We start from the raw sequence: 15,526 nt of genomic DNA, 5'->3' as shown, positions 1-15,526 counted from the left end.
AGTGGAGCACCAAATCTCTGGATCTGCCTTTATAAACAAGTCTCCGCGGTTAGTTATGTTATAAGAACCTTCTTTTTTAAGATAGCTTACGGACGCCTGCAGCAGATGGCGCCAAATTGACTCAGGGAGTGTTAATACCGCGTGGCAACGACTTCTCTGCCCATTTCGCAGCCACTTGGCGTCTTAATTCGAGTGCATTTCACTGCCCCCAGGCCTCAGGATTGTGTGCAGTGCGGGCTTGCGGAGAAGTGCAGGCGCGTGTGTGAAAAGGAATTTATCTGCTCGAAACAAAGCAGCTGCGAAGGCGGCGGGCGGAGGGAGGCGGGCTGCCGGCATTTAACTCTAATGGCGTTAAACTGCACGATATCCCTTTCTCTCTCTCTCTCTCTCTCTCTCTATTATTAAACAGTAGTCACACGAGCAGCGGGCGGGTGCCGAGCCGGGGGAAAAGCAGGCGAAACCATAATGGCACCGCACACAACAATCTATACTTGACTGCAGAGAGAAAAGTTGGACGTTGAAAAAGAAGCAGCCTCGGCCAACAAATCTCTCAATCGGGGAGTATGCGACGGGATTTGCCACTACTTAGTCAAGGCTTTGATTTATGACGAGTGTTTAGCATGGAAATATCACTCTCGGGCGCGTCCCAAAGGGGTGATTGACAAGCGGCGTGTCGTTCTGGCTTTGCTTTGCCTGCACCGCTCGGCTCCCTCTGCATTGATTGCTCTCTCGTACACGCGCGCGTTCGAGGGGCCCATTTGCGCGTGAAACTATGCCGCCAGCTTCGCCATAAATCTAGCCGAAAATTGACGCCTGCTCCAAGTTTGCCTGCCGCAAATAGAAAAACAAAATAAATGGTGTGTGAAAGATGAAGATTTGTTTCTTTTTTTCAATGAGACCTTCACGCCCAGAGTCATGCGATAAATCGATCCGCAGGAGCGAGTCACATGCTAGCTGATCTCTGTTCTGGGGTCACGAGGCTGTGTAACAAGTGTGTCACTGCGTCGGTGATTTATGACCTGTTTGTGAATATTTCGTCTGCGTCGATTACGTACAACCCTTTTTGAAATGCTACTTGTGCTGTTGAGCCCCGGTATTCCAAGAATGCGATTGTGCATGCTCCAGATTCGATTAAAGGCGTGAGTCTCGAGCGAGTCGACTTTGCATGTTGGTCCCCAGGGTGCAATTTATTCACTGCTCTTCTTGTTAAAAGTTTTTAGCAGACTCAACGCACTCGTGAGCATTTCAAAGTTGCATACTTGATTCCTCAGCAGATATTTGAGCGTTACCAAAAAAGCGCTGCCTTTTTTTCCTTTTGTAATAACAGTAGCAGTTCAAGGGGATGACGGTGTTTTCGGAGAAATCCAGAGGGTGATAAGTTTTATCTGTCAGCCAAACGCATATCAATAAAAATAAAACTGGCATGCAGGAGGTGCCGAAAAGGATTTCCCTCATTTGTGCGAGCGATAAAAGTGATGGATCTGGAATCGACGCTCGGAATTCTAGGTCAAGTCGGGCGTCGGCAACTGGGTAACAAGTTTCGAGCGGCGTAATGATCGGCGTTTCGGATTTGTGCGGGGGCGTGTAGCGCGGAATAATATCCTCGGGGACTGAATCTGCGAGTGACTGGCTGCATTCAGCCAGAACCCAGTCAGCCGGTCCGGATGCAATGCCAAAACCAAGTTGGCTGGAAGTGGCACATATAAAGAAGTACTATAATGCTCGCGCGCGCACTCCACGGGCCATCACACAGCCATAAAGTGCGAAGGCGCCCCAGGCATTTCAATATGTAGACCAAAAGCCGCTCGCAAACCTCCGCCGCCACGGCTCGACCGTTTTGCCGCGGATAACAGGCCAAATCTGCCGGCAATTAATGAGCAAAATCTTTTCGGGCTTGCCGCAAATCTTGCCTAATTCCGATCGCAGTAAAACAAACTTGGCCCGCCGCGTGGCTGGCACGGCGAAAAAGAATTAGAGAGCGGTGCAATTTACATTGTTTGGTGGGAGTAGGTAATTTGTTGTGTGTGCCAGATGGCTCGTAAATAACGTGGTTTGGCGGCAGAATCATGCGTGCGACCATTGTGCGAGTGTGTTTGTTTGGAGTAATTTCGCGGAGGGCAAATTACACACTGTAGAGCGCACGCACGGCCAAAAAAGAATATGAATTCCAGAGCCACGGTGTGTGGCCAAAAGCGCTTTGGGAAAAACTATATGCACCATGCTTTTTCGCGGTGGAAAACTACAACCGTAACAGTTATGTACTCTGCTAGCTGCTTGTGAATTCCTTAAAACGACAGTAAAAAGTGAATTAGGGATCGTGTTAATGACCTGGAAACTCCTAAACGACTCGTAAAGTAAAAATTTACGAAGCAGCCCTTTTGCTGCAGGAGACTTATACTAGAAGATTTAAATGGATTTTCTTTTTGGGTCAATAAAACAATATCACACTATAAAAGCAATAACGCCCCTTTCATTGCGGAAAAAGATATAAACCTTGGTTGGCTTTTCCCTCGCATTTTTCATAAAGATTTTCCTTCTCTTTAAAAGCACTTCAAAATTGACATAAATTTTGAGCCAGTAAAAGGAAGGTGGCAGTGAAATAAAAATTCATGCTTAATATTACTAAATGCTCCAAACGACTAATTAAATTATAAAGATCCATGGTTTAGGATTTGACGTCACATCATTATGTATTCAAGCACGCTAGATGAATTTTATAATTTGAGATATGGAGCAGCAAAGGGGAAACATCCTCTCGTGAAATTTTTCAAAGGGTATATATTGTTTTAAAATTTTGACTGGCATAAACCAGCATAACCAGCCCGTTGGCTCGCATTGTTAAGGCATTCTCAGGAGTGTCAAAGCAATGGGAGGTATTTGAGCAGTTCGGAGATCTAATACTGGCTACCCAATGTCAGAGATGGCAAAAAGTGGTTAGTTTAGTGACTCGAAATGCTCAAATTGCTCAACGGGCTGGGAGGCGCACCTAGCTACTTGCTGGTTTGCACCTTCCCAGCATGCGTGATTTGGCTTCACGGGACGAATGTCTAGCGTTTCAATGCAGTCCTCGGTGCGGAGGCAAGTGGCCCTTGAGTGGGCTGGGTCCCTGTGCGGCCTGGTGCGCCCATGTTATCCGTTCGCGGTGTTATTGGGACCCGGGTTTCAGCATTCGTGCTAATGCAGTGCGCGCCCTTCCCGGTCCTCGGACAGAGATAAAAAGAGCGAAAAAATAAAGATATAGAAATTTCATCTGACTTTTAACACGTTAGGTGTAAGAGTTTCGGAACCCAGAACGAAACCCTTTTACTCATTTGGAATCTCAGATATGACCCACTGATCGATTCATCTCATAAAATATTTCTAAATAACCCTTCATTGAGGAAATATGATGTATTTTTAAATATTTATTCATTTATCCAAAGCTCCAGAAATTGCTAAAATATTCGATTCAGATATTACTTCCAGTGAACCAGTTTCAAAACACACCAGGCTAACCTCGAATCCAATGAGATCTCTACTTGTCAGAACGGAAAATCCTACGAGTTTCCTTGTTAGTGGTATGACGAGATTACGAAACAGCGGGTCAAACCAACCTCTCCCCATCCCTGCGGAGAGCCAGGGGAAGCAAAAAAGTGTTCGCCAATGTATGTCCTTGTCAAATTTGGGCAACAGCTCGAGTGGCGGCTTCCGCCGGCCAGTTTGTCATGTCACTTTCCCAGGCGGCTCTCACGGACCCGATACGGCGCACACACCGGCCGACTGACTGACTCAGAGACACGTCGGTGTACATACGTATGTATGTCATTGATTTACCAAGCATGCAACCTGATTATTAAGTTTGAAGAGAGCTGCTGGTGGCAGATCAATATTTCATATACATGCAGCCAACCAGCCAGCCAGCCAGCGAGAGAGAACGAGGAGCGAAGCGACCACCACCCTGCCAACCCGCCGCCCGCCACCCGCTCGCCCTCCGCGCGCAAACCGATCCGTGGCCGACGGAGGTGCGCGCCAAACTCCAAACGACAGCCTATTTATGATGTGTATTTTTTTTAATTCCGTTTACACGCTCATTTTGCCTGTTCGCACGTCTCAATCTTGCTTAATTAAGTCAGTCATGCGAGCTGATTATGCTGGGCTGCACACGGCGTCACGCGACTCCCTGCGAGGCCATGAAACTTAAAAAGATATAACTTCTCGGCCGCGTTATGTGTGCGTTTTAGTGCGTGGCGCGTCCTTTGGGTCCACAAACCGACCCCGTAGGGGCAGTGAATGCACTGCAGCAGTCGGCTGCTGCAATCGAGCTGTTTTTGTAATTTGGTGCGCGGCAGCGAGCGTGTGTTGCTGGTTATTATGCTGTGGTTGTGATTCTCGCGGGAGCCTTATTAAATATTGTGCAGACCCCTGCTTTTTTAGCGTGTAATTCATTTTTGCACCTCCCCGGATGATCATTTCATGTAAATAATGCAGCATTCAAATTGTTTTAAAGAGCGCGCGAAGTTGAGGGGAAGTTGAGCAATTTAGAACTTAATTCGTTAATGTTACGACGTTAAAGCAGGAAATTAAAGTGTAACGAGGGGAAATAGGGGTTAAGGGAAAACGTGTTGAGATTTATCGGTGCTCAAGTTTAGGATATAGCCAGTGAAGTACGATAAAATTTCAAAATTAATGGAAAATGATAACTGGCTGCTGACAGAGCCAACATTTGCAATTTAAAAAGACTAATTGATAGAATCTAGTACTCCAGAGTTTGCTTAGGATGAAATTGCCTGAGGTTTAGGCCTGTCACGGGTAACGTGAAAGCGATATGCAAAAATGCGGCCCTAGTGTGGCGTAAATCCATTTTCCTTTGTACTCTATCGAGAATGGGAGCAATAATTTTCTCACTTCCCCGTGGAGAAATCAGTTTGGTCGCCGAGAGTGCGTCGAGTCGAGTGATGGTGTGATGCTGGTGGCGGACGAGCCACCCAACAGACTCGGCCTCTCTCCTGCACTCTCGTGATTTGGAGCCAGGCCGTTTGTTTGCAGGCAAAAACGTTCGTTCGCAAAGGCATCTGGCAAACGGGGTGCGCCACGTGAATTATGGCTTAATACCGGCTGGCTGGCCCCATCCTATGTGTGGGTGTGCTAGTTGTGTTATTAAATTCGCCCCTCTCGCCCCTTCACAAGTGGCACACACGCCATTCAAATGCAAATGCGGCCGTGACCAAAAAACTTTAATCTGCGCGCTAATTGATTCCGGGTGCAGTGCTCGAAACGGAAATTAATTCACACTTTTTGTCCAATTAGGATGTTAATACTTGACATTTTTCGCAGGCATCTGTTGCGATATGATCATCATCGCCAATCACAAGCTGCTGCAAAGTGCGAGCCTCGGGGGTTGTAAAACGACGTCCCTCGGAGCGTTGCCAAGAAAGGCAAGCCGGGCAGACACGAGCCTAGGGACTGCTTTTTTTAATTTATTCATGGTGGCCGTAAAAAATTGACAAACAACGCTGGCGCTGGCTGGCTTCTAGTTTGTTTGCGGATCCAGGCAAATTGACGTCCAACGCGCCAAAACTGTGTTTTAATTTTTTCACTGAGCCAACGTGTGCGTAAAGTGTAATTTGCCAAATAATTCACTTGCCGTCGAATGACTCTGTTCTAAATAACTTGAAATACAAAAAAATGAATACCAACGGTCGCATCGACCAATTGGATTTCCAGCGGAGTATTGAGTCCATTCGTTGGCAACAGGTTTTCATTTTTGTATTTTTTTTATTCGGCACACCGACAGAGAGAACGGAGCCTTTGTTTGTTTAATTCTGAATTCGGTGTTTGTGCGCATTCAAAGCGATAGGAAATTGCGAATGGTCGTTTAATTCAAACACGAGGAGCAGCAGGTAATTGAATAATTCTGCAAAACAATAAGTCAAAGGGTCGGGGGGCGCGGAGGGGATTGCTCGCGTGCACACGCGTTCCAAACAAACAGTGCCAATTAAATTATTCATTTATGCCTACACATTGCCGGCGCGTCACTAGTGCAAAGCTACAATGACCGGGCATGCAGCATTTCCATGGAAATGCAGATAGTCATCTCGCATAGATAGGCACTGCAGGAGATGGACGACGCGCCCATTTGTTCCGACCCGGCTATTTATTGCGAATCAGAGAAACAAATCATAAAATGCGCCACGGCGAGCTGTAGCTATGTCGGCTCGCTGTATCGACGGCGCTGGGGACACACCCGAATAATATATCACGCGCTCGATAAATCACCCAGAGTGAAACTTTAAATTATGACACGAAGGTCCAGTGCGGCGGCACACCAGCGAAAAGGCGGGCAAGCTAGCTCTTTTTTAGATTCATTTTGTTTTCCAGCCCATTAGCCGTTACTGCGGCTTTTTTGTAGTTAAAGTCGCGCGGGAAAAGAGGTAAACTATATATGCACTTCCCTTTTTAGCCGGGTAACAAAATGTGGCCGTGCAAAGGTCCCACTTGACTCACCTAGAATCAGAGATAAATGATGTGAATAAAAGCAAAGAATTTATTCATTTCCAAGAAAAAACTCTTAAGAAATTAAAAAATCCGCTAATTCTTAAATCTTTTCCCTCGTGAAATTATCTGTGTTGTAATTACACAAAATATATAACAAGAGCAGGTTGTACGCAAATAGATGCCACCGAGCCAACTTAGCTTGAAATCAAATTACCCTCTAGAATAACAAGAAAGGAGGCAAGGAACAAGATGGCAATGCAGAGTGTCGAAACGAGCAGAGTTCATTTTGTGGATGGCGCGAAAATTCTCGGGGCAACAATGGGTAGAGTCGGTGGCGAGGCAGCTCGTTAGTCTTTTCTTTCTTTGCCCAGATGGCAGGATGGATGGATGGATAGATGGGAAAGGCTGGCAGTCTGGCGGACGGGCGAGCCGCTGGAGGGAGGGAGGAAAACGAGAGAGAGAGAGAGAGAGAGAGAGAGAGAGAGAGAGAGAGAGAGAGAGAGAGAGAGACCCAACAGCATTAAAATATGAATGCGGTGCTCATTAGTGCGCTCAAACTCCCCGGCAATTTCTCGCTCGGTTCTGTTCTGGCTGCGCGCGGACAAAATCCACCACCGCTGCTTATTATCATTCCATGTGTATTTATTGCAAAGGAAGGGCGAAAGAAAGGAAACAAGCGGGCCAAAACTTTGCACCCAATTTCCATCATACGCACTAATGACTCGCAATTGTCAAAAATCGTGAATTGTTGGCAAGCGGAGTTGCAAAAATATTCATTAATGTGATTGGAGGGCCATTTTCCAAATTTAAACTTTTCGATCGTGCGACTTTTTCGTGCAGAGAGGGAAGAGGAGACGCGAAATCAAGTGTCCCTGGGCAAATAAATACGTTAGGTTAATTGATGGCTGCGAAGGGGTGATTAATCCGAGCGGCCTCTCCTTCGAGGGATCGATGAGGTGGCGGTGGCACGTGTCACGGGGCCGAAAGCCGCCCCTGCCTCTATTAAGGAGCAGTGCCGCCGCATGTCTCATTGGAAAGGCAGATAGGCAACCTGTGCGACACGTGAGCCGAGCAGGTTGCCTACACGGGCCGTCTCAAGGGGCTCCCGGCAACGAACGGCCTGCCTTTTATTTTGCTGTCCGTCTAAACTCGCTCTGCCCGACTTTATTTCGCCAACACACAACAACTTGCATCCCAAATTAAGTTTAAATCTTCATAGGGTTCCGCCGGGACCGTCTCTCTACATCTGGGGCCTTGTAGCGACGCAAAGTTTGCACGCTCGTGCAAACCCTCGCTTTGTAAATTGCTCTTGAGCAGTTTGTTTACGGCAAACGAAAATCAGACGGTAGGACCATCTTGAGAGGGCTCCGTATTGCTCGGAATAAAGGATTTAGGGGCGAGATTCGCCAGCTGGATTTCGTTTCCTCTCAGCACGGGATAAATTTAAATCGAGGCGACAAAGTTAAAATCAGTTTTGCCTGCCTCCGAGCTGCGGGCCAAACTTGGAATTTATCACGGCAAGTTTAAGAAAAAGCCGGTCTCATTATTTCTTCTCGCCTGCTGCGAAGCGAGAGTGGAAAAAAGTTAGGAGTTTATTTTTATTGGGCTCTTTCCTCAATTTATGGTCGCCCTGCTAATAAATTATTAAAGTGCTAATAGCAGATTAAAAGGCAGCCACTTTTAATGGGCAATATATCAATTTTAATATACACAGGCGACCGTGCGAGCGCGCTGACTACGGTGGAAAAAAAATAAGCCTGCCACTCTGGGGGAGGACGAAGGCGGCAGACAGGTTATCGCCGGCGAAATTTTCAACCGCATATACGTAATCTGTCAATTATTTCGACCCGCGCGCATCCATCAAACGCACCCCTGATTTGTATAAATCTCTGACAATGCGATCAATCATCGCTGTGCAGAAATAACAAACCGCACGCGGAATAATTTCATGGCAAATAAAAGGAAAACAACTCGTGGATCTTTCTGCTGACAAGATGGACTAATGTACCGATGCCGATCCTTTCGTGCTTACTCTTGTAATAACCATCAATTCATAGAATGTATTAGTTTAATGGCATTCAAACAATGAAATGTACTATGTAGTGAAACGGAATCCACAGAAAACGAATATTTCTTTTGAATTTAGTTCCTTGAAAAAACTTCAATAAATTATCAGTAAAAACGCTTTTCACTTTTTTAAGTTCACCGAAATCGATTCTTTGGCACTTTGACCTTAAACGTGCTGGCAGCATTAGCAAGTTTTCGATTATCCCGAATAAATTAAAGGAATTGTGACTTCCATTTCAGATTGGAGGGAGTCGGTGGAGAATTAATTAAATTCGATCCTACGCGTTCTTCAAAGGATTCGGACTGCAAGTACAACTTTTTTTACTAAAGCAAAGAACTAATTTGCTCCATTTTCCCCCTCCTTATTTGTCCTCTTAATCAAGCCGTTTGAAAATCAGCGTCGAGGCGGCCTGCAGGCAGCAGAAAATCAAACGAGCGAGCAGAGAGCTGCTCGGAACAAGTGCAATATAAGTTAGTTTTTAATAAATTACTGCTGGAGCTTCTCTCAGCTGGTAATTTGATTTTCTGTTCTTTTTCGCTCGCGGCCCAAGTAACAGAAAGAGCAAACAAGTGGAGCACGATCAAGTTAGTTTCTGTCGTTCCCAGCAGAATCAATCATATTTTGCTCGTTCCGCCATTTGCTCGATTCAAAATTTACGATCACTCGTGGGGCCTCCTTTGCAATCAATTAAAAGTTAGGAGAAGTCATAATATTAGCTGGGAAACCCAACTTGTTTGAATTTTTCCTATCGCTCTTCCCACGCGCCGCACGAGAGCAAAATTGTCGTTTGCTTTTCCAGGGCGCTCTCTCATTCTTGCCTTGAAATAATTTTGTGGCTCGCGTGCGTGCTTTGTCTATTCCACTTCTCGTCTATGGAGTTATTTATTGATCACAATGGCGCCCGCCGATGGGCAGTGCGAAAAGAGTTCACGTGTGCGCCGGCTGTTTCGGGCCTTTATTGCCGTTGACAGTTTTGTTACTTTTATTGCAATGAAAGCAGACATTGCTGTCAAATTTAACGGCATTTCTATGTTTTCTGAGTTGGAGAAACATATTGCACTCACTGATCGCAAGTTTACGGACAATCGGATGGCTGTTGTGACAGGTGAATTCACGAAAACCAAGTGAAAGAAAACGTAGTTGTGATTTTTCTTATCCTTTAAATTGATGAAGAAGAAACTTTCGAGCTCGTCTCATGATTCACTGCCCTCAGATCGCCTCTCAGAATTTCTAATCGTGACTAATGACCATCTGGCCAACTTTAAAATAGTCCTGCGCTCCACCGCAATTACGGATATTAAGCAATACAATCCCCTTGTGCATACAGAGGCAGCTCGCCGAAGGAGGAAATTTTGTTTTAGGCTCGCGTGCTGTTCGAAATTTTACTTGTCGACAACGACAGCGAAGAGTCAGGTAAGTTCACATCATAAAAGTTGCGAGGCCAATTTAAATCTCAATGAAGTGCTGAGCGTGTTGCCGCTTTTCGAGGGCGGGGAGCGAAGGGGCCAGACACGGAATCTTAATAATTAATTTATCGGACACTTGTCGCAGGTGGCTGTAGTTGTGAAAACAAAATGAACAAGAAGGCTCTTTTGGAATTATTTATTATTCATGCGGGATTTCTGTTGCTTACTTGACACCTGTTTTGGGATTTGATTTGAAAAGGTGTGTTTGTTGGCTGCGAACTTTTTCCATCCCTTCCTGATTCGCCGTAATAACTTTTATTGGCCATAATTCATTTCGTACAACTCGCTGCAATAAAAGTGTATTTTCCCCTCGCATATGAAAATCCGATTTCGATTGATACGTCTCTCGAAATATAAATCCAACTGGTTGGAAACGATATTGGAAAGTTATTGCTCGGCCTCATTTTTTGCGGCCTGGATGGCAATAATCTGAGAATTACATCTTCCACGACCGCTGCTTCTTCTGCATATTTGATATTATGCCCGGCGGGTGAGTACACACGCAGATTCCGGCCACCCCGACCCACAAAAGCGCCCCGCCTTCGCAGCTCGACGGGGGAGGCGAACCAAAATAAAATTAAACAACTCTGTGGCCCACTTTGCTCAATTTCGGTGTTTGCTGACGAAACGTGGGATTTCACTCAGTAATCGCCGACGACGACGACGACGACTACGGCGCCGCTGCTCGGGTCCAGGGGTGGATTTCGGGAGAGGTGGTCGGCGCGCGCGGGGCAAATGAAGACGTAAGGGCGGCCTTTATTGGCTTAGTTTAACCCGAAAGACGGAATTTGTCAGCAGGAAGATATAACAGGGTCGGGCCTAAGTGCTTTCCATTGTAGCTGCTGGCTCGGCGCGAGCGGCAGTGCCGGCGATTTTTCTCCTTTTTATTTAAGATGCTCGCATGTCGTCAATAAATTTCGTCTCGTGGCGTTACAAATGTCTTGCGGATTTCCCCGCCACCGCCGCAAACCATTTTTACTACTATTTTTGCAGATGCTTCGCCGCTGCTGCTGGTAGAAGGAGTAATAAGACGGCTGGCTTTCCGCGATTTTCCACTCGAGGCGGACGGTTTGTGAGGATGCGTTTCGACAGAAACTGCTCTCCACCACAAGCACTGCCGGTATATAACGTACACGACTTGCCACCGTACAGATTACAAATTCGGATGACACAAAAAAATATGTAAAGTTAAATAAAATCAACAAGCTCCTTTCTTTAATAATAAAACATCATTTATCCTGCCACAATAGTTTAAAATTTTCAAATCAAGTTCCCTAACTTGCGGTAATCGCTGACTAAAAGCCCATTTCGGCACAGCCAATTTGCATCAGAGTGGTTTTGCGTGGAATGTAATTTTATTGCAGCACTTACCCCAAACTTTTCTTTTTCTCTTCTCTTTGCTCAAAACGGCCAATTAATGGTAATGTCTTGGTCTCTTTCCTACTAAGACCGCCCGAATTTATTATATCGGCAGCAGTAGCAGCGGCGGTGGGGCGGGCAAAATTTTTCGCTTCCGCTTCATTGAAAGATTTTTCACGGGCTCGTTAACTCTTTGAAAAAAGGAGGGAAATTTTGCATGGCGGCGGCAGGCTCACTTTTACTTTTTGGCCTGCTGATAATCTTCACGCTCACTGCGTCACTCAATAAATCTCGGCAAAATTTTTGCATCATTTTTGGAGGTTTGCCATGCGAGGCAGCAGCCAGCCCGCCAGCCAGCCAGCTAGTCGCCGTACGCTCACTTTCCATCGTCGCGCAACAATCGCCGAAATTCGTGAGCAACGATGCTTTTCGACACTTTATCGCTTCTTATTGTCTGAGTGACACTTGAAATGTTTATAACGAGACAAATTTACGTGCCGCATAAAACCGGATAATCTCGTCCATAAACTTTTGGCCCTCTCTCAGCAAACACTTGCGCGCAAATTATTATTTTGGAGCAAAGTTTTGAAATTAATTACGAAATTCAACTGCTTTCCCATCCATGCAGCGCGCGGGCGAAAGATGGAAGTTTTTACGAGTCAGCTTAACGCGCGCGCAAAGAGTGCAAAGAAAGTTTGGCCAAACTATCGCTCAAGACACTCGAAACAAGTTATTGCTGCAGACTCGGCGCATAAATTTTAACGCGAGCGAGCGGCCTAGGCGCGCGCTCAATTTCCCCGAAAGTTTCAACAACAACAACCATCGCAAATTCAGCTTTTATGGTGCGTTTCTGGTAATTCTACGCACATACACAGGCAAACTACGTAATTTCACCGAACGACTGGGTAAAATCGTCGAACACAGATTCGCGCATTTTTGCACAAAGTCGAGTGGGCCTACTTTGCATTTAGAAGTTTTGATGTTTCTTTTGACGAGTGTTCTTTGTACTCCATAAGCTACTTTTTTAATACTAAAAATATTATGTAATGTCAGATGAAAAATAGTATATATCATGTCTGAGAAAAAACACACTGACATTAAATCCATTTGATATTGTAAGGTTTGTGTCGAGCCAAAAGTTTTAAACCCTGTGTCAAATTTAATAAAATTAAGAGATTTTTCATTGATTTTTTCGCTTTAAAAAATCGAAAAATATTTTAAAACCCGATTTTAATCATTTAAAAAAACAATCACGGAGAAGTGGATTTGCCGGTCGGCAGAGTCACGAGGAGGAGGAAAAACTGACCTCTTTTGAAGACGGAGCCCCACGCCGAGGCTATGAGCAGCCACAACAACAGCATGCTGGGGCGCGCTCACGAGGCCGCATCTGTGGGCGCCATGATCCTGAGGAGGCCCTTTGCAGACTTCTTGCTCTGACTGAGAGGACGAGAGAGAGAGATGGTGGTGGTGCTGCCTTCGATATCGACCTCCAGCGCCCGTCTGATCCGGCGGCGGCGGCCACAGCTCGCGGCCCGCAGCTCTCTGCGCCGGCCCGACTCTCTCCGGCGGCCCACCCCCTTGCTCCCCCCGCCCGCCCGCCCGCCCTCGCCACCCCAGATTGCCGGCACCTGCTGCAATCGCGCCCGCCAGCTCATGTGCAGATTGCCCGCCGCACCGACCCCGGCGCCACCCGCCGTGCACGGCACACCACCTTCCGCTGGCCCGCCCGCCCGCCCGTCCACCACCCATCCACCCACCCAGCCACCCCCGTACCCCTGCGAAACCGCGGCTCAATCTTGTTCTGCGAATGCATTTAATGAAAGCGCCGGGCAGAACGAGAGATATGGTCGCCGTCGAAAGCAAGCAGTGTGCTCGTTCGACACTCTTTGACCACCGCCACGCACGCGATGTCGCACTCGACGCCCTTTGAAATTTTTCATTCGACCAACAAGCAAGTTCAGTAACAGCACACATGCATGCAAGATTATTTGTACATTAGCGTTAAACAAGCTGCTATATCTTTTTTAAATCAGTCTTTTGTTAATTCAGCAAGACAAATACATGGTTAAGTTCATTAAATAAAACCATTATCACATTTAAATATCACGCCTAATGCGTGTGATAAAATTTTCTATTCTATTTTAATATCACAGGCTATCCTGACTGAAAATCAAACTCCAAAAAACTAAATATATATTCCTTGCTCTCTGCATCCCCGCATTTTTCATCTGATGGATAATTAGCATTCGCACACAATGCCTCCGTTTGATTCGGTTTTGTGTTTTGATAATTATTTCTACTGTTCGAAATTTAAGACATGTTTTCTTTTAAAAAAATACGATTTTTTTAAATTCTTTGCGGCTTCATGTATGCGGGTTTGAAGCCTAACGAATACAGAAGATTTTGAGCACCATCAAAATTTACGCCACAGTTCCTTTCATATGCTATAATATTAACCTTTAAAAACGTTACACTTTTACCAGATGAGTCGGTGGATTTAATTATACTATTTGATTTAGGTCACTATTAGTTAAATCACAGTTCATGATATTTTCTTTAGGTCAATGTTTTACAGCGGTGACTAATCGAAATAAGTCCGAATCGTTCTATTTATTTTATCGATAATGTCGTTAATTTTAAATCCAAATTTTTGATCAGTATTTGAGTTGAACAAAATTGTGTAACAAGCGCGCAGCGCGCACCATATTATTATAATTAAATTATATATAAAAACCACAGCCAAGAAGATTTACTCTAGGTAATGAATAATAGTGAAATTTAAACTGCATTCAAATTTTTTACAGCCGTAAGAACCCCAGTGAATATGTTGGACAGTGAGGAGAGTGAGGTATTTGATTATTTAAATGGTCCCTGCGCTTGACCTACTCAGATCACCCTAAGCAATTGCAGTTTTAATGTAAGACTCTAATTGTATGCATGGTCTATTTAAGTCACTCATTGTCAGTTATTCAATCAGTGTTAATCAATTTGTCAATGAGTTAATCGTTTGAGAGTCGAGCTACACCTACCACAAAGATTTGCAAAAGGACTTTATTTGCCACGAGCTCGTGCGTTTGAGTTTAGAAAGATTCTCGAGCTAATATTTTTTTTAGCTAAAAACCTAAAATAGAGCGATAAATTATCAGAACTTTAAAATCCATAATCTCACTTGACATCACCAACAATGGGATAAAACTCAGGTCTATATCTACAGGTCCCTCTCACCCCCGCAAATTGGCATAATAATACTTTATTAGTTTCATTGGCAGATCCGTGAGTATTAATTATGTTTTGACTGTGCATTCCATGATATTTGTTGAAACGGCAAGGGTGCAGGTTGTGAAGACAAAATAAATAATTAACTGCGCAGCTATTGAGGAGCCGAAATGTATGTTTGAATTTATTGTTTAACAAATTTATTGGATTGTCTGTTTCTGTAAGTGGGAGTCAGTGGTATACTCATACTATCAAGCCAGAGATTATGAATATATTAATAGTTAAGCAAACTAGCATACGATGTAAGGTTTAATGTTGTACCAGCCTAGTAAAATATTTGGTTGACGTCTAAAGAGCATATTATAATAATAGTCTTTTGGAACTACGCTTACTGTATGCAAAGTGCGATAACAATTTTCAACGCCGTCGCGAGTTAAGCTGAGAGGCAGCGAGAGGTAGCTTGTATACAACTCGCGTGCATAAATTTCTCCACCGTATGGTCTATTAACCTTTGCATACATTATGCATGCATTACAATTTAGCCTCACTTTTGCACTCCTAGATGGTTCAATTCCACTCACCCTGCATGCCTGAGCGCAAAGTAGCAATTCTCAAAACATATAGTGGGGAAGAATAGTACACATACACACTCCTTTCAACACATTGTTCCATTAAAGTTGCCTTTGACTCTTCCCTCAACATTACATACATATTTATCAGGAGTCTGAATGTTTTCTTTTTTAATTAAAGATTATAATAATTACTCTACTGATATTTTTCGTCGATGCAAAAATACCTTGAAATATTATTATACATTTGAATTATTCTCGATTTTAATTTTGAAAAAATACAGTTATTGCAACATTTAATATATTTATTTAAATGACATCACAATTAATAAATTTATTGATACGCATTCATCAAAATACGTCAGGTTATTTAA

At 44.6% G+C, this 15,526-nt stretch overlaps 1 protein-coding gene across 11 annotated transcripts in view; it reads right to left on the bottom strand.

Moving 5' to 3' along the window:
• mmd (mind-meld) overlaps positions 1-12,886 on the bottom strand; it is a 227,654-nt gene extending 214,768 nt beyond the window's left edge. For 10 of the 11 annotated variants that reach the window (XM_065485337.1, XM_065485341.1, XM_065485338.1 and 7 more), the window contains exon 1: positions 12,674-12,886. In XM_065485337.1, the coding sequence (XP_065341409.1) occupies positions 12,674-12,728 (55 nt within the window). In that variant the 5' untranslated portion in view covers positions 12,729-12,886. The remainder of the gene's footprint in view (positions 1-12,673) is intronic. The other variant, XM_065485340.1, reaches the window with a different exon arrangement.
• Positions 12,887-15,526: the final 2,640 nt, after the last annotated feature.

Source organism: Cloeon dipterum, chromosome 3 (assembly GCF_949628265.1).
Source record: "Cloeon dipterum chromosome 3, ieCloDipt1.1, whole genome shotgun sequence".
NCBI classification, from domain to species: domain Eukaryota; kingdom Metazoa; phylum Arthropoda; class Insecta; order Ephemeroptera; family Baetidae; genus Cloeon; species Cloeon dipterum.
This window is presented reverse-complemented; position numbering and strand designations above follow the sequence as displayed.